Source organism: Loxodonta africana, chromosome 3 (assembly GCF_030014295.1).
Source record: "Loxodonta africana isolate mLoxAfr1 chromosome 3, mLoxAfr1.hap2, whole genome shotgun sequence".
In the NCBI taxonomy this organism is placed as follows: domain Eukaryota; kingdom Metazoa; phylum Chordata; class Mammalia; order Proboscidea; family Elephantidae; genus Loxodonta; species Loxodonta africana.
In genome coordinates this window covers 169128592-169156048 of record NC_087344.1, presented here as the reverse complement: position 1 = coordinate 169156048, position 27457 = coordinate 169128592, and the positions used below count along the sequence as shown (strand labels likewise).

Here is a 27457-nt window from a genome sequence, read left to right as displayed (position 1 = left end):
AAACAGTGCAAGGAGCACTATACTGCACCACCTAGGTAAACTACACAGTGTGGCGCAAGGCAGCCTGTAATCAGCCATACCTGGGGGCGGAGTCAGGGACGACTTGACTGCAAAAGTGACTCCTGAACCAATCTCTGAGCTGACAATGAGAAAGGGCATTTCATGCACAGAAAAGGACGTGTGCAATAGCACAGAAACATGTGACAGCACAGTCAAGAAACTACAGAAGGTCAGGAACGCGGACTGGTGAGGTGCTTCCAGAGATGAAGCAGGATTGGATCATGGGTCCTTATATGCCTACCAAGGAATCTGGATTTTTTCCCATACTCCATTAGCAATTATTAAACACTTAAAAGGAGGTTGACTGACCACCTGTAGCTCAGGTCAAACACTCAATGTTCATCCCCAAGTCTTGTGGCTACCTGGAAAATATATCCTGAATCAAAAGCAAGAAATGACAGCCTGGTGCATACAAATGGGAAAGATCTAGGGGAGAGGGAAGAAGTGATGATGCAGGAGAGTGTGGAGAGAAGAGCTAAACGAGGAATTGGACTTTCCTGGAGTGTTGGTAATTCATTCATATAGGACAGAAGACATCATCTATGGCACAGGTGGAGGAAGGCAGGAGCTTGAGGAAGTTGTCCGCTGATTTTGTCTATTTCCTCAGTGGGACAGAAAGCAAGGTCAGCAGTTGAGGGAATGGAAGACGAGGTGGTGGAGGTTTGAGGAAAGAAGAAAAGGTATCAAATAGTCATTTGGAAGAGTCAGGAAGTGAATGGTCAAGGGCAATTCTCAAACTTATTGGTCTGAGGATTCTCTCACAGGCTTAAAATACTACTGAGAACCCCGAATAGTTTTTGTTTATGGGGGTCATACCTATCAGTGTTGACCATACTAGAGTTTAAAATCAAGAAACCTTTAAAACTTAAGAATACACAAGAACACATTCCAATGGCATCACAGCAATGACATCAACAATACCATGAGTCCTTTGAAAAGGTCACTGTACACTTTGGGAAAATTAGACTAAAAAAGGTAAATAATGAGACTAAGAAGGGCAAATATTATAAAAAGAATTTTGTCCTCGTGGGTCCTCTAAAAGCATCACAGAGACCCCTTAGAGTCCCCAGAGCATACAAGAGAATAACCTAACAAATAGCAAAGGAGTTATTGCCTTCTGGTTAGAAATACTAAAAAATGACATTATTCTGAACTGACTGACTGAAGATGTAACTAGGCACACCATTCTTTTGGGGCAATGATAGCTTTTTTATCCCATTTGGTAAAATCCAACAAACTGCACACACCACCACTTGTGTTTGTGAGAGAGTGCAGGCATGTATGTGGAATGCAGACAGTAACGCCAACACCAGTATAACCACAGCGGTCTTTTTTAAACAATGTATGGTTATATATGGCAGATATACATTTTCTCTGATTAACGTAAAAAAAAAAAAAAAGTAGCCACAGCATGAAAACCCAAATGGATATTAGGAAAAAATTCCTGTGGATAATATTTGTTCCTTCTTTTAAAATCCATCACCAATACTCCATGCTCAGGGGGCAAGAATGTGAAAAAAATAGAAATCGATTACTCTGGATTGAAACAGGATAAGAAGGGTCACGTTCCGAATGAAAAGATGTTTTAGGAACACATTAAATTTCACTTATACACACTTTTTTTTTTTTACACATAAACACATATATATACAAGAGGGTGACATTTTATAAAATCTATACCTAAATCTAAAAGAGCTATCTTAATAAGCATAAAATTAAAATTCCACATGATAAGAAAACCCCTCTCTTGACCTCTCATCCCATTAGCCACTGCCCCATTTTTCTGCTCCCCTCACAGCAAAGTTACCCCCAAAAGATGCCTCTACTTGCTGTCGCAATCCTTTCCTCCTATTTCCTCCTGGACTCTGTCCAATTGGGTCTCTGCCTACCACATCAACAATTTTTTTTTTTTTTTTGGTCAGGGCCCTCTACTCTTGAAACACAGGCACATTTCAGGGCTCACTTCATAGGCCTCTTCTTTTCCTACGATGACACCTAGGGTATGTCCACTTTCATGATTTTAAATACCATCTATTCCCTGATAATTTCAAAACTGGCATCTACATCTCCAACTTCTCGCTCAGCATCTCCATCTAGATGTCTACTGAGCATCCCAAACATAACTAGTGCTGGATCTTCCTCCGCCTCTCCACACACACTCCCAAAGCCATTCTTCCTTCATTCTTCTCCAGCTCAGCAGATGGCAACTCCATTATTCCAATTCCTCAGGCCAAAAGTCCAGAAATCATTCTTGCCTCATTTCTTCTTTTCATATCCTTCATCTGATTCCATCAATAATTTCCTGTCAGAATCAACTTGAAGGCTATGGGTTTGGTTTTTGGATATGCCTTCAAAATACGTCCAGAATTTGACTATTTCTCATCATCTGCCTGGCTATCATCCTGGTCACAGTCACCATCATCTCTTGCCTGCATGACTGCATGGGATTAGCCTTAGTATTTCCATCCTTGCTGCTTTACAGTCTGTTCTCAACACAGCAGCCAGAGGGACCTTGCTGGAAAGGTAAGCCAAGTCACATCACTCCTTTGCTCAAACCCTCCAATAGGTTCCCATTTCACTCAGCAGGAAAGCCGAAGTCCTTACAATGGTCCATACAGTCCTAAAAATGTGGCTCCCATTTTCTTTCCATCCTCATCCTACCATTCTTTCCTGCATTCACTCTTCTCCAGCCAGCCTGTCCTTCTGGCTGTTCCTCTAACAGGCTCAGCGTTTGGTATTCCTTCTGCCTAGGATACTCTTCTCCCACACATCCACAATCCCTTGCTCCCTCATGCTCTTCTGCTTCCTGCTCAATTGTCCCCTCTTCAAAGCTGCCTTCCAAGATCATTCTCTGTAGGATGACATCACCATTTCTCTTTAGTCCCATACCTGGCTTCAAATCTCTCCATAGCACACCATATTATTAAAATATATATATATTATATAATCATTTTATTATTGATCTCGCCCACTAGAATTAAACACCATGAAGGCCGAGGCTTTGGTGAGTTTACTATTCCATGCAGTGTTTAAAACAGTGTCTAGCACATAGTAGGAGCAGATAAGTATTTGTTGAAGGGATCCTTGAAGCCTGAATAAATTCATTTTTAATTCAATAGTGCATATAGTTTCCAAAAAAACAAACAAACCCATTGCCATTGAGTGGATTCCAACTAATAATGACCCCATAAAACACAGTAAAACTGCCCCACAGGGTTGCCAAGGCTGTAGTCTTTACCAGAGCAGACTAGCACAACTTTCTCCCACGGAGCAGGTGGTGGGTTCGAACCGCCAACTTTTCAGTTAGCAGCCAAGCACGTAACCAGTGTGCCACCGGGGCTCCTTGCCTAATACAGACAAACACCAAAATTCTTTAATTTTCACTGACCACCTGCATTTTATTTAACTTTGTTCTTTATAATAAAAGCAATGTGTTAAACGTATAACTAAACGTCATTAATGTTTAATTCTTTAACTGTTATAAACAAAATCTAAATCAAGGTCAAAAAAAAAAAAAAGCTCCATCATTGGATGACATGTATGATTTCTGAACCGAAAAATATGGTCCTCTTACCAAGATGTCAAGACCAAAAGAGGCTGATGCCCAGTCTGGAAGAACATATAGAATGAGAATTGGGACCCCACTTATACTTCTATTTTGAAGCATAATCAACTAACTTAAGACCCCAAGACACAAACCTATAATTAAGCAATCATTCTGTGGAGAATTTTTTTTAACTGTAACTCGATGGCACTGGGGGTTTAGACAATGGTTTACAGAGTAAATTAATTTATCGCTAAACAATTAATACACATATTGTTTTGTGACAATTGTTGTCAAAACTCCCCCCTTCTTGACCTTGGGTTCCCCATACCAGCTTTCCTGTCCCCTTCTGCCTTCCTGTTCTTGCCCCTAAGCTGGTGTGCCCCTTTAGTCTCATTTTGTTTCATGGGTCTGCTAATCTTTGGCTGAAGGGTAAACCTCAGGAGTGACATCTTTACAGAGTTAAAAGGGTTTGAGGGGTCATACACTCGGGGTTTCTCCAGTCTGTGTCAGACCAGTAAGTCTGGTCGTTTTTGCGAGTTAGAATTTTGTTCCACATTTTTCTCCAGCTCTATCTGGGACCCGCTATTGTGATCCCTGTGAGAGCAGTTGGTGGTGGTAGCTGGGCACCATCTAGTTGTGCTGGACTCAGTCTGGTGGAGGCTGTGGTAGTTGTGGTCCATTAGTCCTTTGGACTAATCTTTCCCTTGTGTCTTTGGTTTTCTTCATTCTCCCAAGATTTTTTTTTTTTTAATTCAAACAAAGCAGAAAGTTAACGAATAAAAATAGAAGAACATTCTGTTCCTTGAAGACAAATGCTCTTATTAAGAGAGGTTAGTCATTTTATAGCATCTTTTATAGAAAAACAAAACAAAAAAATATAAAAGCAATAAGCAAAACATCAATAAACTAAAATTTCCCTTGTCAACATCTGCTCATAATGGTCTCAAAATGCTACAAAACTCTGAAAGGAGAGCTTCCCATTATTTCCTGCCTTAGGAAATTGTGTGCTTTAAGGTAGTGGTCTGTTTCAAGTTAATATCTTCAACAGAACTTAAGTCAGGTGGACACACTGGCTCTTAGACATGGCAAAGAGCCACAAATACAAGTAATAAAATCTCTAACTTGAGAAGAGCAAACTCTACTGGGACCTGTCTGGGACTCAGTACGTTACTAGGAATTCCACTATATAATATGAATGGAGCTGATGACATAGGAGTCCTATAACTTCAAGTAACTACAACCTTTCCCTAGAAAGATTTATTCGTAGTTAGAGGGAGAAACAGAGATGCCAGTGCTGAGGAACTTGTAGACCTTTGCAACTGTTTTAAAATTTGACTGTAACCTATTACTTTTAATATGATAACATCAGAAAAAAATTCAAGTAATTCTGCAAATAACAGTTATTAAGTACACATTATGTGCTGGACACTGCAGACATGCTAAATACATCAACTGGTTTCATAAAACCATTTAATAAGTCTCATTTAATGACAACCTGTATAATAAAAACACATCTCTCCAGGACTCCCACTGTCCAGCAACCTTACCTCTTTGCAGTGTGGCTAAGAATCAAGCAAGCACATTGTTTTTGTTAGGTGCCGTCGAGTTGGTTCCAACTCCTAGCGACCCTATACAACAGAACAAAACATCGCCCGTCCTGCACCATCCTCATGATCTTCATTATGCTTGAGCCCATCGTTGTAGCCACTGTGTCAATCCATCTCTTTGAGGGTCTTCCTCTTTTTTGCTGACCCTCTTCTACTTTACCAAGCATGATGTCCTTCTCTAGGGACTGATCCCCCCGATAACATGTCCAAAGTATGTGAGACGAAGTCTCATCATCCTTGCTTCTAAGAAGCATTCGAACTATACTTCTTCCAAGACAGATTTGTTCATTCTTTTGGCAGTCCACAGTATACTCAATATTCTTCGCCAACACCGTAATTCAAAGGCATCAATTGAAAACACCATGGTTTGGGTCAGGCACACCTTAGTCTTCAAGGTGGCGTCTTTGCTTTTTGGTGAAAAAAAAAAAAACAGACATCACTATATTCAGGTAGCAGCCCTCACTCTTAGGACATTTACAGTGGAAACTGCACTGAACTTGGAATCAGAGAGCTCAGGACTGAGCAGAGTTAAGAACTCAACAGCCTAAGGAAGGTCATTTAGTTGTCCTCTTTATCCCATTATACTCTGGTGGTTTATCTGATAGCACCGAGTAATAATTCCTTGATAGCAAGTACCTTGTCTTCATTGCAGTACACCTAGTACAAGACAGAACTCTCCCAGTATTGTACAGGCTCAATTTTTATTAATATGATGCTTCTAGTGATGATCCTTAGTCATCAAAAAGCTTAAATTACGTCTACCATATTCTAAGAGGAAAAGAAAGAGCAAAACATACTTGAAAAGATTTCCACCACTGTTACCATTCAAATAAAAAACTGGAGGGTTAAAAAAGGGAACCCCATAGCTGTCCAAAAGACTTGATTATTGAGAACAGCTTATTCTCTGAGGGCCCCAGGAAGCTGAAGTTTCAGGCAACTTGCACAATGCTGTATGTACTCCTTGCTGGTGGGCCAAGGCATCCTGGTTCACGCTGCCTCCTGAGGTGTAAGCAAGGTGGAAAATGGGGACATGTGGGCTGGATTACCAACTGCAGCTCCCTACAGAACTCCATCCAGGACAGCAGCTCCTGGGGTAATGAAAATGTCTATTAAACCACTGACAGGATGTCCAGAGCTGGGACAACTTTTAAGGGATCCAAAGAGTTAGCAATCAATACCAGGGTTTATGAGAGAGTATGAAATAATTTACCTCACTTTTAAATAGATATAATTCTCACTGCCTACAAGCCTGTTCTTTCTTGGGGACAGCCAACCATGAAGTTGAAGGCAGAGGGGCAAGGGATGCCCTCAGAATGTGAGGTGCAGGAGGACCCTGATGAAACAGTGACTCTAAGAATCAGAGATGAGTGTGTGTGCTCTAATGCTACATAATAATTATTCAATCCTACAAAGTCACTTCTTAAGACACTGCTCTGGTTGCTAAGGAGCTGCAGCTCTATATGGTATAGGCTTAGTCCTAAAATGTGTCATGGAGAGTACTCTTTCCTCTCATTTTTAAGTTCAAAGTGATTTTTTTTTTTTACATTGTGAAACAGAAAACAGAATCGTGTTTAATATCTTTCTGCACAAAACTTTCCGACGGCATCAACAAACTACTATTCCACTGAATTGTGACTTTTGAGCTGACTCTAGGGTGCACACTGGTCCCCAGAGTTGAAAGCTTTTAAACCCTCAAAGTGGCAGCTCCACACAAGCCTCCAACCACAGAGCCAAGGGTACACCACACTACCTGAGCTGAGCACTGAATGAAAGAAGGCGGAATCTCAAGCTAAACTTCGTTTCCTGTCGGTGCTGAGAGAGGCTGGGCTCGCTCTTTCTCACATGGCTTAAGAAGAGCTGCAAACACAACCATCTAGCTTGCCAGCTGGCCACCAGCTCAGGGGACCTTCGAGGGCGGCCGCTGTGTTCCGCTCCCTTTTCCTCCCTTTTGACCAGTGTCATTCCTGTACAGATAACGGTGCTGGAACACCCTCCACTTCCTAGAGTCCTCATTTATGTCATGGTTCCTCTTTCAAACAAAACAAAACAAAAATGGGGACAAAACGAAAAGCAAGTGAACTGACTAAAGGCAAAATTACGCCATCATTTTGCTTCATCCCTCTCCATCGTTATTACAAAAGAACTGGATCAAATTCCCTTTGTCGCCCTCCAAACATCCCCGTCCCCCCCCCAAAAAAAAAGTAGGCAAAAGGCACCCTAAGACAACTTATTTTCCCGGCCTCACAGAAAGCCTCACACCATCTCTGGACTTAAACATTCGGCTAACAGCTAAGGCATTTCAAGCTGAAATGGATCCCAAAGCAGTGGGCTGGGAGGCTGGGAAACCCGAGCGCACCTAGATGTTTGCATTTACACAAAGAAATTAGCCGTATGATTAATGGGAGATCCCGGCTGGAGGCGGAGGCGCTGTGGGCACCGTGGGCGCCCGCGCCAGCCTCCTTACCTGGGACATCTGCGGCCTCAGGTTGATCTCCTTCAGGTTGATGGAGTGCGCCCGGAGGTTGTTGAGCAGCTGGCAGAGCAGGACTCCATCGCGGAGGGTCTGCGCCAGGTCGAACACCTGTGCCGAATCCCAGGTGACCCGGTGGTTGGTGGGCAGCACCTTGCAGTGGATGAGCCACTGCGCGCATTGCTTCCACGGCTCCATGCCCGACGGCTCCCGGACGCAGCCGGGCCGGGGCAGGCGGCGAGGATATCGCCGCCGCCGCCGCCGCCGCCGCCGCCGGCCGCGGCCGGCCCCTTCCCGGCTAGGGTTCGAGAGAGCAAGCGCCGCGGAGGGCGGCTCGAAAGCCCCACGAGGGGCTCGGCTCCGGTCCCGGCCCGGGTGCGCCGCGGCCCGGCCGCCGCAGCAGCAGCAGCACCAGCAGCAGCAGCAGCGAGTCGCGCCCTGCCTTCCTCCGTACACCCCGGCCGGCTCCGCAGCAGCAGCCCACAAGCTTCCGACTGGCGAGCCGGGGCCGGGCGACTGAGCATGCCCAGCGCGCCCGACCGCGCTCGCTGCCGTCTGCGAGGTCCCCAGAGGCGAGGGTGGGAGCGCGCGAGTGGGCACTGGCCTGGGGTCGGGGGCCCGGGGCCGGAGACAGGGGGCGGGCCAAGTGCGGGGCGGGGGCGGGGGCGGGAGCGGGGCTGCAAAGGAGCTCCCAGCGCCTCCGCCCCCCGCGAGTCCCCAGGTTTGCGTAGCTTATACAACCCCAGGCGTCCAAGGATTTCTCTCTCGGAGTTGCTTCCCAGGTTTAGAGTGTGTGACTGAATACTGTGATGCGTTGGGGTTCCTACTGGAACCCCCTAAACAGTGAGTGCAATAAAAAGGGTCTCAAATGACCCTTTTAACTGATGTACCGGATTCCCCAAAGAAATGAAGGGCACAGAGCATCTTGAGTACACAGCGCTGAAAGTTTTCGAGATTGTCGCCCTCCCATCCCTTCCTGTTCTACCCCTAAATCCTCTTTATACAGATAATTCCTCGGCTTGCTCCTACAAGTCAGTTGCTCGGAAAGATGCTTTTGCACCTTAAAACTGTGTTAGGAGGCTCCTGCAAGCCCTCTCACCCCCAGTCCATTTCGATTCGAGGTGTTTTTGACGTAGAGATGGTTTCCCTCTCCACTCTCTGGCTAGGAACCATTCTCCTTCGTGGCAGTTCTGGCCCTTTCGCTGACCCCACAAGAACCTGCGGGAGAGAAATAGGCCTGTGGAACGCCCACGGAGCCCTGGTGGCCAGGCTGCGCATGCGCCGGTGACTCGGGGCCAGGTTGAGCAAAGCGCCTCTGCCTGGGCTGCTCCTGTCGGGTTAAGTTTCGGGGAACTGAGCGGAAGCTGGGACATCCTCCCCAGAACCCTGGTGTTAGCTGAGGCAGCGCATTCGCGTTCCTTAAACAAATCTTTTGGGGAAACCAACCTTGCCCCCTTCACTCCCACTGCCCGTCAAGACCAAACTGGTGTTTAAATTACATGTGGCAAGATACTGCCACGTTGAACTCTAATTGTTCTGTGTAAATGTGGCCCTTGGTCACCCTTTTGAGATGTATTCTTTCAAAATTTGAAAATATGATACCCAGCTGGGTGCCATTTACAATATTTTATTACATTTCTGTCACTCAAAAATTTTCTGTTATGAACCATATTGATTTTGTAAGCAGGTCAAAATGTTATTTCTAAGAGACTGATCTGTTAAGGACAGGGACTAAGTCCTTTTTCACTGGCCTGTGAAAAGCCCAGCACACTGTGCACACTCAGTGTAAACAGTAAATCAGTGCAAGGATTTCCTTTACTCACATGCATCCTTCCCTTGCCATTTCCTCTTGTGTTCAGCGCAGATTGCATCAATGGCACAATGTTTCCTAAGCCATAATTTTGGTGAACAAATCATTCTAAACTTTACATATCATCTTTTGAAACAAAATCCAATACATCTGAATCATCATTAAACACAAGGTCTTGCATAAAGAGAAATTAAATTGGAAAAAAAGATGAATAAAAGTGGAAGAAATTAGCTAAAAATATCAATTCGTTCCAGGTATCATCAGAATCAACCTTGAGTTTTGTAGGACATTTCCAAAGACCATATTTTATATACTATACCAAGAGGCCCACCTGGGGTTAGAATCTACGCTGTGCTACTTTCTAGCAATATGACCTTGGACAAATTAACTCCTGTTGCCACACCTGTAAGGTGAAAAAAAGAAAAATCATGTTTACCTCATTGGGTTGTTGTCAGGATCAAATCAATACAATACCTTGCTATTCGAAGTGTGCTGTGTTGACCAGCAGCATCACCCAGGAGCTTCTTAGACATACACATTCTCGGACCCTGCCTCAAACGTACTGAATCAGAGTTTTCATGTTAACAAGATCCTCAGGTGATATGTATGCATGTTAAACTCTGAAGAGCACTGATACAATGCATAAAATGTATAGTGTCTGACAATGAAGCACTCAATAAACATTACCCAATAGTAGCTATTTTTAGTTCACAAAAGGCAGCAATAACCAAATAAATTCTGTTTAACTTTGTATAATTCATATGTATAATAAATATATATAACCTCAATACATAATACTTTTCAAATACAGTAAACCAGAGGAGCAATCAATAGAAGGGCAAGAGGGAGGTGAATAAGGGCCTTGAAGAGGAAGCTAGTGGGAGGGAGAGTTCCTTACGTAAATAAGGTGCTAAGTCGTGACAGGTGAAGACATGGGGAAGACACTAAAGTGTCAGAGAAATTGGGGCATCAAAAATGTCAATGGGCTCCTCACCTGAACTGTGAGCCACAGTCCTTTTCCTTTTGAATTCTCACTACCTAGAGTGAGAGTGAGAGTGAGTTGGGAGATAGGGACTAAAATCTGTCAGTGGCAACTCCTGGCTAGTCCCGCACCCCACAGTTTACCTGAAGGCCATTTGCCCACTTCTAGTATGAGCTTCAGGACCCCTTCCATGGTCCTACTGCCCTGAAGGACTGCGTTAGCACCCTGGGGCATGTCCACTGCTCTACCATTTATTGAATGCCCCCTGTGCCCCAAGCCCTCGGCTAGGCACTTTACATTATCTGCAAATGACAGGATGGTTCCTCCACTCTACAGATGAAGAAGCTGAAGATCAAAGGCACTAAGGACCTTGCTCCTGGTCACAGAGCTTGTAAGTAGCTGAGTTTGATTGATTTTCCACATCTGTGTTGTTTCTGTTCAGCCGAAGTTCCCCACTCTAACAATCATCTTAGCAAGTTGTAATTACTGGTGTAAACATCTTTTCCCTGCTAGACTGAAACACCTTGAAGACAGGGGCGGCAACTTATTCAAATCTTCAAATTCCCAGAATCAACCTTGGTGCTTGACACACAATAAGCACTCAATAAATATTAGTCATATGAGTAAATCGATGAATAAATGAGTAAGTTGCATTGCCCCTTTTTACTCTCTCTCTGATCTCTCTTCCTGGTGGTAAAAAGACCAGCAAGAGTCCACCAGTGTTACTTGTGCAAAGTATAAGGACCACATGAAGTGAAGGTCTTCTCTGTCCTGTGTGTCCCCATTAACCTTTCTGTGCCCTCCCAGGTGGGCAGGCAGCCAGTCCTCTGCTTCTCTCTTGTATCACTATTTGAACTGATTCTTGCTTCAGTCCTACACTATGTTGCATGGTGACCTACAGGAAAGACAGGACAACAGACAATGAATATCACATACTAGGTCCCTTTTCATGTTAAGGGGCCCTGGTGGTACAGTGGTTAAGAGACATAGCTGCTAACCAAAAGGTTAGCAGTTCAAATCCACCAGCCATTCTTTGGAAACCCTATGGGGCAGTTCCATTCTGTCCTATAGGATCACTGTGAGCCAGAATCAACTCGACAGTAATGGGTTGTTTGTTTTCTATGTTAAAAATTACACCATAATCATAAAAGTAAGGACTAGGGAATTTATTAAGCTATGCATCAGGCCTGATATACCAAGACTGTGAATTAAAGGAGGTAAGAACCGCACGAATTCATTGCTTGCTACATCAATGTTGTCACTCAATCCTTGCCATTTTTTTTTCTTTTTATTCTTTCAGCTCATAAATTTACAAAAACACTGAGACCTATCTACTCCCAAGAAATTTGGAAACCTAAATTCCTTATTTCATTTCACAAGAGGATTAAAGCTTTGAGTTTCTTAAAGGGTTAAAAAATGCAGAAACTTATAAATGTTGTAGAAAGCAAACTGAAACCCAGGCTCTCCGTCTGCTAAGTTAATTTTCTTCAACTCCAATCAAATGTATTTGGGGTTCACATAAACATTAGGGATGTGACTTTAACTTGCTGATAATTTGAAGGTGTTTGAAAAATAAATACCAGATAACCATTGCAAAGATAGGATAGGAGCAAAGTGACATTTCTGTAAGAATCAATCCTTTAATAAATGTACCCAAATCAGTGTGAGTGTAAGGTCAGAGCCTTGAACCAGTTCATTCTGGTTTGAACCCTGCTGAGAATTTGTGTTTCTAACAAGTTCCCAGGCAGTGCTAATGCTGCTGGTTAGGGACAAATTCTGAGAACCACTAGGAGAGCAGTGGTTCTCAAAATTTATTATACATGAGAATCACCTGAGGATTTTGTTAAACTATAGATTCTGATTCAGTAAATCTGGGGTTGGAAATGAAAATTCTTGTCAGGAGTTTGAACTGGAGTGAACTGGTTCAAAGCCCTGGTAGATTTTGAAATTCCATACAACTGAGCAGAGTCTTGTTAGGATCACAGAATTTACTTTTCTTCTGATATGTTCAAGGCCTGATAACAATAACAATAATCACAACCACCACCACAACAGCAATGACAATAATGGCCCTTATTCAGAATCTCACTTACCATCTAATAAAAGAAATTTCCTTGAGATAATTTATGACCCACAAATAGCTTCCAAAGAACGGGGCCTAAAAAAGGAATGTAAGAATGTGACCAAGTCAGTATGTGTTGCAAGGCATGAACTAACAAAAGAATGAGATCCAAATAAAAAGAAAAATACAAGTGCTTTTCCTCCCTCACACTCACACACACAGAGCATCCAAGGGTTTAATTCACCAAGCCAATCACACCTCAGCTAGATCTTTGCAGACTCTGGTTCACATTAAAATTGCTGCCCTAAAGTCATGGTTAGACAGGAGTCCACTGTTGAACATTAGCAATGTTCAACATTATGTTTTAAAGATGACTAAGGGAAAAGCTAAATAGTTCTATGTATTCTTGTCAGCAACTGAAGACCTTAATCTAATTTGTGGAGCATTTAAATTTCATTTGCATGTTGGTAAAACAAATTGTCACGAGAGATTTTCATACTCAGAAGACAAAGATAAAAATTCGCTGTGAGGAAACACTCAATGGGGAAGGCCTCAGTGCCCGTTTCCACAAGATCTTGCATATTCTGAGCATTGTACTTACCACTTTGTAGCATAATTATCTCTTTACTTATATGACACCACAAGTACCACCACCCTCCCCAAATCCCTACCCTGTCCCTTCTGTGAGCTCCTTGAGATCAGGGATTGTATCTAATTCATCTCCTATCTCCTGTGCCTAGCACCTAGTGGGGGAATGAATGAACGGATGAGATGAACAGGGATATGAACCATATGATGACAGTAGTGCTAAGAGAGAAGAGCACCGAGGCTAGCACTCCACTTACATTTCTGTATGTCACCCAGACTTAATCCTGCCACCCACAGTGTCCTTGGGAAAAGAGGCAATACTACAGGACAGATGGGCTTTTCCCATAGGAAGAGGATGCAGGAGTACCAGAAAGCCCTCCTGCACTACCTCCTTAAAAAAAAAAAAAACTGCCTTTATTTATGTTTACATTTTAACTATCAATCCATTATGCCCCAATTAGAAACTCTGCTAAAAAAAAAAAGGCAACGTATTTAGTTAAATTCATACCTCAGGCCTGAGATCAGGTAACGATAACATTACTATTTGAGCTCCTATTTTGTGCTAGCTATTGCTTTTTTTTTTTTTTTTTTTTTATTGTACTAAGGGAAATCCTGGTGGTGTAGTGGTTAAGTGCTATAGCTGCTAATCAAAAGGTCGGCAGTTCAAATCCACCAGGCCTCCTGGGAAACTCTATGGGGCAGTTCTACTCTCAACCATAGGGTTGCTATGAGTCCGAATCAACTGGACGGCAAAGGGTTTAGTTTGAGTTTTAGTATACAAAGTATTTCATTGTTTTATTTGATTCTTGTAACCTCTCCGAGGTAGGTACTATTGTTTACCTCATTTTATAGACAAGGGAACTAAGGCTAAGAGAGCTCAAGTACCTTTCCTAAAGTAAGTTGGAAAGCGGCAGAGCCAGCTCGCATTGTACCTGAACATTCTGGTGCTGAGATCCACGCATTTAACCAAGATGCCATCCTGCCTCTCCAGAGACCGTAACACACAGAAGAGCCTAAAGAGCAGACGCCAATGAGACGGCTTTATACGCAGCCAACTTGAAATGCTCCACACCTGTGTGAAGGCATTAATCAGGTACTCCACCGCCGTCGAGTCGATTCTGACTCATAGCGACCCTATAGAACAGAGTAGAACTGCCCCGTAGAGTTTCCAAGAAGCACCCGGTGAATTCGAACTGCTGACCTTTTGGTTAGGAGCCATAGCACTTAACCACTACACCACCAGGGTTTCCTTAATCAAGTAAGTTTTAAATTTTATTTACATAAGTGAATTCCCCCCTCTTGCTATTCCAATAGCAGGAAAATAATAAAAATTTGTCACTTTAATTCTTTGTTTTTATTCTTAAAATTGTCCATTTAAAATGTTTTAATTTTTTTTTTAAGCATTCCATCTATGTTCCGGTGTAACGCTTTTTTATTTTGTCATGCTTTGTCTTTGTTCAGACCGACGTGAGCTTTTGAAATGCTTTGCTTTAGAAAACCTGTGGGTATCTCTTTCTGATCGTTAGAATCATTATGACAACATGGAAGTTGATTTAATAAAAAAGTTGACCACTTTTTTCTGGGAATTGACATGAGTATGCTAAGAAGCACCAAAATGAAGACCTAATGTGCTTTGTTAATTTTGCACAAGCACACAGACACAGCCACTCATGGCTTTCTGTATTTTTGCGAATTGTTTAGGCTCCATTTTGCAATCTGGGCATTAAGTTACCTGTAAAAACATAAACTGGTTTTTATTACACACACAAATGGAAAAAGAAGACTCACCGACAGCATTAAAAGAACACTGTATCTGGTCACAATAAAAACACGGTAAATATTCCTGCTTCAGATGGTTTGATTTGTTGCTGGATACAACTTTTAAGTTGGTTTTGCAGAAATTTCCTAGATTTAGGAAATAATTCATGTGTTCTGCTTGCTTTGGTTTCTCCCCTTGTGACATTCCTCAGGAACTAAATTTAGGATGTTAAGAAAGGAAGAGAGAAACCTAAAGAGAATTGCTCCAAGAGAACAATAATTCAAGTTATTATAAAAAGAGGATGAAATTTGTAGCCCTAGAGAAAATTGTTGTTGTTGTTGCTGGCTGCCTTTGAGTCAGTTCCAACTCATAGTGACCCTATGTACAACAAAACCAAACACTGCTTGGTCCTACAACATCCTCACAATCGTTTTTAAGCCTGAGCCCATTGTTGCAATCCCTGTGTCAAGCCATCTCACTGAGAGTCTTCTCCTTTTCCGCTGACCCTGTACTTTACCAAGCACAGTGTTCTTCTCCAGGGACTGATCACTGCTGATAACACGCCCAAAGTATGTGAGACGAAGTCTCACCATCCTCACCTCTAATGAGCTCTTTGGCTATATTTCTTCCAAGACACATTTGTTCATCCTTCTTGCAGTCCATGGTATGTTCAATATTCTTCACCAACACTATAATTCAAAGGCATCAGTTCTTTGGTCTTCCTTATTCATTGCCCAGCTTTTGTGTTCATAGGAGGTGATTGAAATACCATGAATTGGGCCAGGCACACCTTAGTCTTCAAAGTGATATCTTTGTTTTTTAACACTTTAAAGAGGTCCTTTGCAGCAGATTTGCCCAATGCATATGCATCGTTTGATTTATTGACTGCTGCTTCCACGGTTGTTGATTGTGGATCCGAGCAAAATGAAATCCTTGACAACTTCAACCTTTTCTCCATTCATTATGATGTTGCTTTTTGGTCCAGTTGTGAGGATTTTTGTTTTCTTTGTGTCGAGGTTTAATCCATACTGAAGGTTGTGGTCTAAAATAGGATAGTTAATTATTATAAATTTTAAATGTCAGTGTAACATAGGAAAACTAATTATTTCAAACAATGGGAAATTATTGTCCATTGCACAAAAAATAAATAAAACACTACCCATCAACCAAACTGATTTACTTATATCATTTATTAAATACTTGTTTAGTACCTCCTAAGTGCAAAAACATTCTTTTATATTTTATGTGGGGCTGCAGGGTAAAAGTAAAATAGGGTTCCACACAAAAGCTCTATGAAAATTTAGTTAATACTACAAAATAAGTGTGTGAAAGATGGCGGAAAGTAGACACCCCAGGTCTTTCTGTGTGATGGTGTTTTTATATTTACTGTTAACTGTTTATGGCAGTTGATAGTAAACTTATAAATAGGTACTGAGCTAGAACTACTAGACAGGGGGAAACATAGAATACCTTCTTCTTGAGGTCAGCCTCAGACCTAGCAGAGCAGCCAGGTAAATAAAGTCTATCATCTTCTAGAATCCTGATAGTTCCACATTCTTATCCTTTTCTCTCTGCCTACTTTATCATTCCAGGAACCAGGAATAGCTTCTGGGATATCCCCAGGCACAAAGTTAACACTGATGCAATTTGAAAAAGCAGTGATGAAAAGGCATTAATCAAAAACACCAAAATGGTGAAAACCCTGAATAAGTAATTCACAATTAAGCCTTACTCCTCCAAGTAGCAGCAGTAACCTCCCAGGTGCCCCCTGCTTCTAAGGTAAGTGGCTCAGCTCTCTCACAGTACAATGGGAGAGGAGTTGCCCCAAGCCACTGGGGAAGACAGGTAATCGATACTCACAAAGGGCTACGGCTTCCCAGCCTATCTCAATCACACTGATGGAGAATTCAGTTACAAGAGGCAAAGTGAAATGAGATTTTGCTGCTGCGGTTTATCAGTAGCTTTCATTTTGATCTGTCTCCTATTTGAAAGTGCCTGAGAAGATGTGGCCTCTGGCTGGAATTTCTCTTCACAGCTGTTTGCTGTGATCTGCGTGTGGATGGTGGGTAATTGTGACCCCACACCTCTATTAAAGCCATCAGTTTAAGTTACAGTAAAAGTAGAAAGGAGATACGTGCTGCTGACCGAGAGCCAGTGGGTCTCTGCCACCAAAATAAAATGACCAGATAGGGCTTTACTTCTCCACTGCATCTGGTTTGGACATTTCATGGCAGATATCTGCCTAATAATTGCTTTTCTAATGCTAGTTACACCTCTCACATTCAGAGATTAAAAGCTCAACTATTCTTTAATAATGTCTTATGGAGTATATATAATGGTGGCAATGGTTTCATTATAGATGAAAAAGTATTTTTCATCACTAAAGGGCCAGAAATGATTATCAATGAAGAAAGCAAAAGATTCACAAACCTTTTTAAAAATAATTATTTTTAAGTCAGTTTGAATTACCCTTTTCACACTTCTCTGCATTTAAATATATAGGCAATATTTTGCTGTTCAGAGAAGCTGAGCCAAAAGAGGTGTGGTTTAAAGATATTGTCTATTTCTCATCTGTCTTTTCCTCCAGGTTTTCTACACCCAAAATTCTCTATAATATTTCTCGTACTCTTCTTTATCCAAGCCTTGAATTGTTTTTCAAATCGTCTTTCAGGAATGATCTAAGCGATGGTTAATTTGCAACAGGATTAAAGGCGAAATTGGCATCTCCTTCAAGTTACACACTGTGGCAAATTAGAGCAGCTGTTTAATACATGTTGCCAGCGCTACTAGGGCTCAGATCCTGTATCAGCCCTGTGAGCATTGCTATGCTTCATGGTTGCAAAATGCGGCTCTAACCTAAGCCATTGTCGTTAACTACTTTGAGGCTGACCCTGTCTCATGGCGACCCCATGCATAACAGGATCGGATATTGTGATCCATAAGGTTTTCATTGGCTGATTTTTCAGAAGTAGAGTGCCAGGCCTTTCATCCTATTCTTAGTCTAGAAGCTCCGCTGAAACTTCCTCAGCATCCTAGCAACACGTAAGCCTCCACTGACAGATGGGTGGTGACTGTGCTTGAAGCGCATTGGTCAGGAGTCAAACCTGAGTCTCCCACATGGGAAGCGAGAATTCTACCACTGAACCACCACGGCTCCCTGAGCCATGTGTGTAATCAGTGCATAATATGTGTTGGTGGGTAAGAGGGCTCCACTAGGCTGGAGTGTCTCCTTCTGCCCGCATTAGACTCCTGCAAGCTCAGGTAAAAGACCACCTGTTCAGGAAAGTATTCCCTGACAACGAGTGCCAGCCTGGTCCTTGCCTTCCCACCACCACCGCCCACCCAGCCTCAACAGTGTCATTTTCTACTTTGTCGTAGAGTTATCTTTATTGGTCTTAAGAGGGCTCTTTAAGGAAATACAGTGTCTGGTTCACCTCTGTGTTCCCAAGAGCTCACAAAATATTTATTGCATGAATGAACAAATGAATGAGTGACCTCAGCCCTATTACTTGTGGACTACATTACCCCTAATCTTAAGCTACAAAGACTGTTTGCGTTATTTCCAACATTCTTGTGCATATTTAACCTTCTCCTGCCTAGTTTTACTCTGTTGGAATGGCTCTCTCTGAACGTCTGGCGAAGGTAAGGGGTGGCTCAGAGGAGTGACAGGTGGATGTGAGGAATGGTGGCTGGAGAGAGGGGACAAATATAATGCAAAAATGTATAATTAATCCCATTTAAAAAGAAATTTGTTTCAAAAGTGCTAACCCACCACTGCCGTCGAGTCGATTCCGACTCTTAGCAACCCCATAGGACAGAGTAGAACTGCCCCGTAGAGTTCCCAAGGAGCGCCTGGTGGATTTGAACTGCCGACCTTTTGGTTAGCAGCTATAACATTTAACCACTACGCCACCAGGGTTTCCTAGAGAAATTAAAATATCCAATGCACGTGTGATATGAAATACTGTTTAGTTATTAATAAGCATTCACTAAATATGACTTAAAAGAAAAATGTTTCATAGAAGTCTCAGAATTCTTTTTCAATAATCCTAAATCACACTTCACATAGAAGAGGTGTGGTTTGTTTGTTTTTCAGAGTGATTTTCTCCATAATGCCTGAACGATATAAGATTTGTGTGAGGGAGATAAGCCCTTCCAGCTGTTCAAAATTAACTTAGTCACCAGCGAGGGAGACCATCCATGAAATACCCAGGTTGTTAGCAATTTGTTATCTCTGAGCTCTTGAAATTAAATATGATTGCAGTTCATTCCGAGAAGGGGTCAAATCACTTAGCAGAGCATGAAAAAGAGAGGACATGTCAGCACTACTCTTAATCAAATTTTTTTTCCCTTCTTTTATTCTTTTACGTTCTTGACCTTGGGTGTCTAAATTCATCCTCAAAGATAAATGGTCATTAGCCATTTACCAGAGCAGGGGTCCTTCCTGAAAGATCCAGGAGTCTCTGTTATTTTTAACAGGTACTGGGCTCCAGATTACGAGGCTGGAACGGAAGTATATGTTTTTACACATTTTATTTCATTTACAATAGACCTGAGGAGCACATATTTTATCTCGATTTTACAGGTTAGGAAAAAAGCTCAAAGAGGCAGAGCAATGTGTATAACAGCATGGCTGTAAAAACAAGATTCCTGAACTTTACCTCAGACCATTAAATCAGAATTTATGGGGAGATACAGAATCTATCAAATCTGAATTTCTGCATAACTAGAGTTCCAGGGTAATTGCTGTTATTATCATTACTTAAACCTTATATTATAAAAATTTTCAAACCTTTTCAAAAGTAGACACAACAGTATAATGAACAGTCAAGTACCCATCACCCAATTTCAAAAGTTATCAACCAAAGGGTTGAGTATCTTTTTAAATCATTCAGATTTTGCCCTGAGATGATGAGATTTTTTATGTTCATTGAATGAAACATCCAGGTGACTGTTTTTAACAGCTTTATTGAGATATAATTCACGTGTCATACAAGTCAATGATTTTTACTATATTCACAGGTTCACGTAACTGTTACCAAGTCAATTTTAGAATGTTGTCATCATCTCATGAAGACACCCCATACCTTCATCTCCCTATCCCTTGCCACCAGCCCCAGCCCTAAAAATCACTAATCTATAGAGTGTTGTTGTTGTTAGATGCCACCCAGTCATATCCAAATCATAGGGACCCTATGTACAACAGAACGAAACACTGCCCCATCCTGTGCCATCCTTACAATTATTATGCTTGAGCCCACTGTTGTAATCACTGTGCCAATCCATCTCATTGAGGGTCTTCCTCTTCCTCGCTGACCCTCTATTTTACCAAGCATGATGTTCTTCTCCAGGGACTGGTCCCTCCTCCATGGTATATTCAATATTCTTCGCCAATGTCAGAATTCAAAGGCATCAAGTCTTCTTTATTCATTGTCCAGCTTTCGCATTTTATTACTTCCTTCTGCTTGCTTTAGCATTATTTCACAAGAATATAAAAGTAGAATAAAACAATTTTAAAAATCTTCATGGAATAGTTAAGACTTGAATTGGACCTTTAAAAAGAAATCATTTTCCAAGTGAGAAATAACGAGCTAAAACATAGTATCCAGAATAAACAAGTTATGTTTGGAGGATTAGAAAGTAAAAAGCAGACTGGCTCAACCATAGGGATCGTATCAGGAGCTAAGATAAACTGCTAGAAAAGGACATCATGTTTGGCAGACGGTCAGCAAAAACAGTGGAAACCCTCTGTGAGATGGATTAATGCAATAGCAACAACAACGGACCCAAGATACCAATAATCATGAAGATGGCACAGGACCAGACAACATAGCACTCTGTCACACACACGGTCACCATGAGTCAGAGCCCACTTAATGGCAACAAACAACAACAGCGACAACATTGCCTTGCTTGGGTGGGCCAGCTCACAGAAGTTCTCAAAGGCAAGATTGGATAGGAGCAACAGGAAGCTACAGGGAGTTTTTAAATAGGGAAGAAATATGATACACTGGTAATTTAGGAAGATACTTCTGGCCACAATATGTCTGAAAATGACAGAATTGGAAGGCAGGGTAACCAGTTAAGAAGTTACTTCACAGAACCAGGAATAAAATAAAAAGAATCAAGACTTGAGTGATGATCGTAGAACATTTTATAGAAACAACTGACTTGGCAAGAATAACAGAGAGAGATGAGTTAAAAATGACTTTGAGGTTTTTTAACTGGGTAGCTAAAAGACTTTAGGGACACCAAGATTAGTTTTACTTAAGATGGCAGAAGGTACGAGATTGGTGCTTGGGTAAGAATTAGGCTGGGAAGTCATCAGAATAGGGCATAGTTGAAAAAGTGATCCATGACAAGTCCATTAAGGGAAAGACTCCTTGGAATAAAATGACTGAGATTCAATGAAAAGATGAGAGGAGAAGAAGAGCCATAGGAAAAATGATCCATCAGACACCCTAGGGGGCTGTTACCCTGTATCATCCCAACCAGGTCAGAGTCCACCAGAAGATCATTTCAGTGTTAGTCCCTGTGAGGATGCCATTTCTACAACAGCCCCTGAATGGAGCCGAGTCAATAGAAACTACTGCCATGTTGCTTCTGTAGTGACTTCTAGGTCATCAGCTAGGTCCAACTCTAATTCAGTAATACCTGACTTACAGAGCGTAAAAAAGCTCTTTAAATTTGGACTTAAGAGGAAAAAAAGAAATTAATAAAAATAAATTGAAGCAACTCAATGGAAAACTATGTATATTTCATATAATATTAATGTAGGCCTATTACACAGGTTTCATACAGGTGTGGTCTTGTTGAACTGTAATTCCTCCTGACTGGGTTTAGGAGATCTCTCATAGAGCAAACATGTCACCTTGAAGATTAAGCTGTGCCTCACCCCAGCCATGGTGCTTTCAATCGCCTCATATGCATGCGAAAGCTGGACAATGAATGAGGAGGACCGAAGAAGAGTTGACACCTTTGAGTTGTGGTGTTGGCGAAGAATATTGAATACACCATGGACAGCCAAAAGATTGAACAAACCTGCCTTGGAAGAAGTACAGCCAGAATGATCCTTACAAGCAAGGATGGTGAGAGTACGTCTCACGTACTTTGGACCTGTTATCAGGAGGGATCAGTCACTGGAGAAGGACATCAAGCTTGGCAAAGTAGAGGGTCAGCGAAAAGGAGGAAGACCCCCAATGACATGAATTGACATGGTGGCTGCAACAACGGGTTCAAGCATAACAACAATTTTGATGGTGCAGGACCGTGCAATGTTTCCTTCTGTTGTACATGGGGTTTCTATGAGTTGGAACGGACTCAACAGCACCTAACAACACAACAACTCATAGAGGAGGGTAGAGGCAATTCTCAGTTCTGCTTGAGGGGTCTATTCCTTGCCAAATTCCATTAGTTTCCCTTCTAGGGTTCCAAATTGTTCTGTGACAATTAATTCATTTGTTAAACAAATATTTATTGAGCACCCATTTTTTTTCCTAAGGCTAGAGATTCAGTGGTAAATAAAAGAGACAAAAATCTTTATCTTCATGAAGTTTATAGTCTTCCTCTGGCTTTGCTTAATGACTAATGATTTATGAAAGTACACATGTAAAGTAAAGCACACTATTCTTTTTAAAAAAAATATTTTATTGTGTTTTAGATGAAAGTTTATACAGCAGATTAGATCCCCATTCAACAATCATACACAAATTGTTCTCTGACATTGGTTACAGTCCCCACAATGTGTCAGCACTCTCCCCATTTCCACCCTGCCTGCCCTGTTTCTATCCATCCAGTTTCCCTGCCCCTCCTTGCCTTCTCATCTTTGCTTTTGAGTAAATGTTGACTGTTTGGTCTCACATGATGGATTGTGTAAAGGGCATATTCCTCACAGGTGTTATTGTTTACTTTATAGGCCAATCTATTATTATTTGGCTGAAAGGTGACCTCCAGGAATAAAACACACTATTCCTAACTGCAGAAAGCGTTTTTGCTACTCCTGTTCTTAACTTTTTAGGAGGGTGTGCACATTTGAACCCTGTGTCCCCTCTCAAAGCTGTACTTTCTCCCTTACCTGCTAAGAATATTATCAGGCATCTAATTTCTAAGGAGCCTATGTTTGGCCAAAGAGCCACATGACTGATGTCACAAGTCACATCCCCAGTTACCTGAGCAGCCTCTCTCTTAACACCAGTGACACCAACTCCCCCTTCCCACCCCACCACTCACTGATACTATACCTTCGTGTCCTCTCCTCATTCCCGGGTCCCCATAACCCCTTTAGCTGTTCTCATGCTGACACTTGCTGGAACAGTCTTACCCTCTGAAACTTCAGCAGAGTGCTGTCAGGAAGAGCGACAGTCACTCCCATGAAACAGTCTTCTCTCTTTTACACCTCTCGCCAAACCCTTCTCAAATTCTGACCCCATGGAGGAGAATTTAATCAAAGTTACTGAGTAGAATCAGCACAGAAAAAATACTTTAGTCCTTTGTTTCCTGTGATCTATAGGTCACACTCGTTCTCAGAAATCAAGATAGAAGGGAATTTCAGGAAGGATGGATGATGGACTCAGAAGAGGGAGGCTCTGTTTTGGCCGGGTGCCCTGATGCTGTCTCACACCCCTCTTCCTCATGTATTAAAAGTAAGAGACAACCATTTTATAGGCTCTTTTAACAACCAAAAAAGTATTGTTACTTTTATTCAATTTGATTCTATATATCCAGGGAAATTAATTTTTTCATAAAAGTATGGTACTTAAAAAGATACCTACCCAGCCCTGATAATACTTTAAAAGAAAGTATTTTACTTTTGTGAGGATTTCTAAAAATCCTATACCTTCATGAACAAGAATTCTTATTTTTTTCCTAATCATGGCAAGCTAATATTTTCACTATTCTTTTGAGGAAACTATTTAAGCTATCTGGAAACCCTGGTGGCATATTAGTAAAGAGCTACTGCTGCTAACCAAAAGGCTGGCAGTTCGAATCCACCAGGCACTCCTTGGAAACCCTATGGGGCAGTTCCACTCTGTCCTATAGGGTCACTAATAGTCAGAATCGACTTGATGGCAAAGGGTTTGGTTTTATTTAAGCTATCTGGGTATCTTTTCCGAAACCCTGGTGGCGTAGCGGTTAAGCGCTATAGCTGCTAACCAAAGGGTCGACAGTTCGAATCCTCCAGGCGCTCCTTGGAAACTCTATGGGGCAGTTCTACTCTGTCCTATAGCTCGCTATGAGTTGGAATCGACTCGATGGCACTGGGTTTGTGTGGTTTGGGTATCTCTTCTTTAACCAACATTAATTTTAAAATTATAGAATATTTTTCCAATTAAGACAATGATGAATCAAATCAATCCTGAAAAATATTTCTAAAAAAAAAAACAACTTATTTTATGCTACAAAAATAATAGAACTAAAAATCCAAGTCAAATAATTCTCAAATGAAAGGTTTCAAAAAGGAACAACATTTTCTTTCAAGAAGCTTCCATGAAAAGTAAATGGATTGCTTCACTGAGGTTCCCAAGGGAAAAAGACTATCCACGGACATTAGCTTTAATTTTGGAAATAAATGCTGTCCTAGGATTGAAGTTTTGTTCCTTCACTAATTTTTGAGGATACTCAGAAGCTTAAATATTTTATTAAAAATGTATATGGAAGTTGTTATTGTCTTATTTCATTTTCTCTTTCACTTATCTTTCATAAACTTTGTATGATGAAGAAACAATTCCTCTGTTATTAAAACTGCCTTTACTAAGAGAGAGAGGTTATCAACTACAAGAGGAAAGGATCAAATGATAGGTTTAATTTCAGTGTGGAAGCGAGAGATTTTCCTCAAGGCTCAAGAAAAGTAATCCATCTTAAAACATAAAAATCAATTTTGTAGCTCTCATGAGTTTATAACCATTAGGTTCCCACTAAGAATATGTTTTCATTTTAGAATTTACCAAGTTCACAGCATGAGATAAAAAAGGTGTTTTCCATAAAGAAAAACCAGAGCCCCAAATTCCCACCAACACATGCTAAAAGAAAATTTCTTTCATGTCAACATGGGTTACCTTATCTTGATTTATTTTAGACACAGAACTTGTAACTTCAATTAAATAAAACATAAACGTCAACTACAAGTATTTTAACGCCCAAGGCTTCTACATAGAAAGTAATAAATTAATCCTGTAGAACCAAGGTTATGCAATGCTGTAATTCTGACTCCACCAAATTATCTCAGGAGACAAAATGTATCAGAGACTCAACAACCTTTACCCATTGCTGGTAAGAATGCAAAATGTTATAGCTATTGTGAAAAACAGTGTGGTGGTTCTGAAAAAAATCTAGAAATAGAAATACCTTATGACCCAGAAATTCCACTCCTAGGTATATACCCAAAAGACTTGAAGGCAGAGACTCAGAGATTTGTACACCAGCATTCACTGCAGCCCTGTTCACAATAGTCAAAAGGCAGAAACAACCTAAATGCCCATCAGTAGATAAATGGATAAACAAAATGTGGTACATACATACCGTGGAATTGTACTCAACCAGTAGGAGAAATGAAGCCTTTTTTTTTTTTTATTGCACTTTAGATGAAGGTTTACAGAACAAACTAGCTTCTCATTAAACAGTACATATACTGTGTTATGACATTGGTTACTGTTTCAGTCATCTAGTGCTGCTGTAACAGAAATACCGCAAGTGGATGGATTTAACAAAGAGAAATTTATTTCTTCACAGTAAAGTAGGCTAAAGTCCAAATTCAGAGTGTGAGCTCCAGGGGAAGGCTTTCTCACCAATCTTCCCCTGGACTAGGAGCTTCTCTGAGCAGGGACCCCAGGTCCAAATATGCACTGTGCTCCTGGCGCTGCTTTCTTGGTGGTATGAGGTTCCCCCTGCCCCTCACTTCCTTTTTATTTCTTGAGAGATAATAGGTGGTTTAAGCCACACCCCAGGGAAACTCCCTTTACATTGGATCAGGGATGTGACCTCAGTAAGGGTGTTACAATCCCACCCTAATCTTCTTTAACATAAAATTACAATCACAAAATGGAGGACAACCACACAATACTTGGAATCATCGCCTAACCAAGCTGGCACATACTTTTGGGAGATACATTTCAACCCTTGACAGTTACCAACCCCATGACATGTCAACACTCTCCCTTCTTGATATTGAGTTTCCTATTACCAGTTTTCCTGTCCCCATCTGCACCTTTTAGTCCCTGTCCCTGGGCTGTTGGACCCCCTTAGTTTTGTTTTGCTTTATGGGCTTGTCCAAGCCCTGAATGAAGGGTGAACCTCAGGAGTGACTTCATTACTGAGCTAAAAGGGTGTCCAGGGGCCCTACTCTCAGAGTTTCTCTAGTCTCTGTCAGGGTAGTAAGTCTGGTCTTTTTTGCAAGTGAGAATTTTATTCTACATTTTTCTCCAGCTCTGCCCAGGACCCTCTATTGTGATCCCTGTCAGAGCCCTAGGTGGTGGTAGTCACGCACCATCTAGTTGTACTGGACTCAGTCTGGTAGAGGCTGTGGTGGTTGAGGTCCATGAATCCTTTGGACTAATCTTTCTCTTGTGTCGTTAGTTTTCTTCATTACCCCTTACTACTGAAGGAGTGAGATCAGTGGAGTATCTTGGCCGCTCACAAGCTTTTAAGACCCCAGATGCTAGTCATCAAAGTAGAATGTAGAACATTTTCTTTATAAAGTCTGTTATGCCAGTTGAGCTAGATGTTCCCTAAGACCATGGTTCCCACAGCCCACAGCCCAGTAGTTCAGTCCCTCAGGGAGTTTGGATGTGTCTATGGAGCTTCACGACATTGCCTTGTATAGGTTGTGCTGGCTTCCCCAGTATTGTGTACTGTCTCACCGTTTACCAAAGTTACCACTTATCTATTGTCTATTTAGTGTTTTTCCAACTCCACTCCTCCCCACTCCCTCGTAAACGTCAAAGATTGTTTCTTTTCGTGTGTAAACCTTTTCATGACTTTTTATAGTAGTGGTCTCATACAATATTTGTCCTTTTCTGATTGACTTATTTCACTCAGTGTAATGCCCTCCAGATTCATCCATGTTGTGAGATGCTTCGCAGATTCATCATTGTTCTTTATCTTTGCGAAATACTCCATTGTGTATATGTACCACAGTTTGTTTATCCCTTCATCTTTTGATGGGGATTTAGGTTGTTTCCATCTTTTTGTTATTGTGAATCATGCTGCAATGAACATGGGTGTGCGTATGTCTATTCATGTGACACCACTATTTCTCTAGGATATACTCCTAGGAACGGGATTGCTGGATCATACGGTATTTCTATTTCTAGCTTTCTAAGGAAGTGCCATATCATTTTCCAAAAATGGTAGTATCATTTTGCATTCCCGCCAGCAGTGCATACAAGTTCCAGTCTTCCCACAGCCTCTTCAACATTTGTTATCTTCTGTTTTTTTGATTCCAGCCAGTAATGCCAGGCTGAGATGGTATCTCATTATGCATTTGATTTGCATTTCTCTAATGGCTGGCTAGTGATCTCGAGCATGTCCTCATGTGTCTGTTAGCCACTTGAATGTCTTCTTTGGCAAAGTGTCTG

The 27457-nt window shown here is 41.5% G+C and overlaps 1 protein-coding gene across 3 annotated transcripts in view; it reads right to left on the bottom strand.

Moving 5' to 3' along the window:
• VAV3 (vav guanine nucleotide exchange factor 3) overlaps positions 1 to 7942 on the bottom strand; it is a 418482-nt gene extending 410540 nt beyond the window's left edge. For 2 of the 3 annotated variants that reach the window (XM_003409531.4, XM_023547427.2), the window contains exon 1: positions 7679 to 7942. In XM_003409531.4, coding sequence (XP_003409579.1) covers positions 7679 to 7882 — 204 coding nt within the window. In that variant the 5' untranslated portion in view covers positions 7883 to 7942. The remainder of the gene's footprint in view (positions 1 to 7678) is intronic. The other variant, XM_010589521.3, reaches the window with a different exon arrangement.
• Positions 7943 to 27457: the final 19515 nt, after the last annotated feature.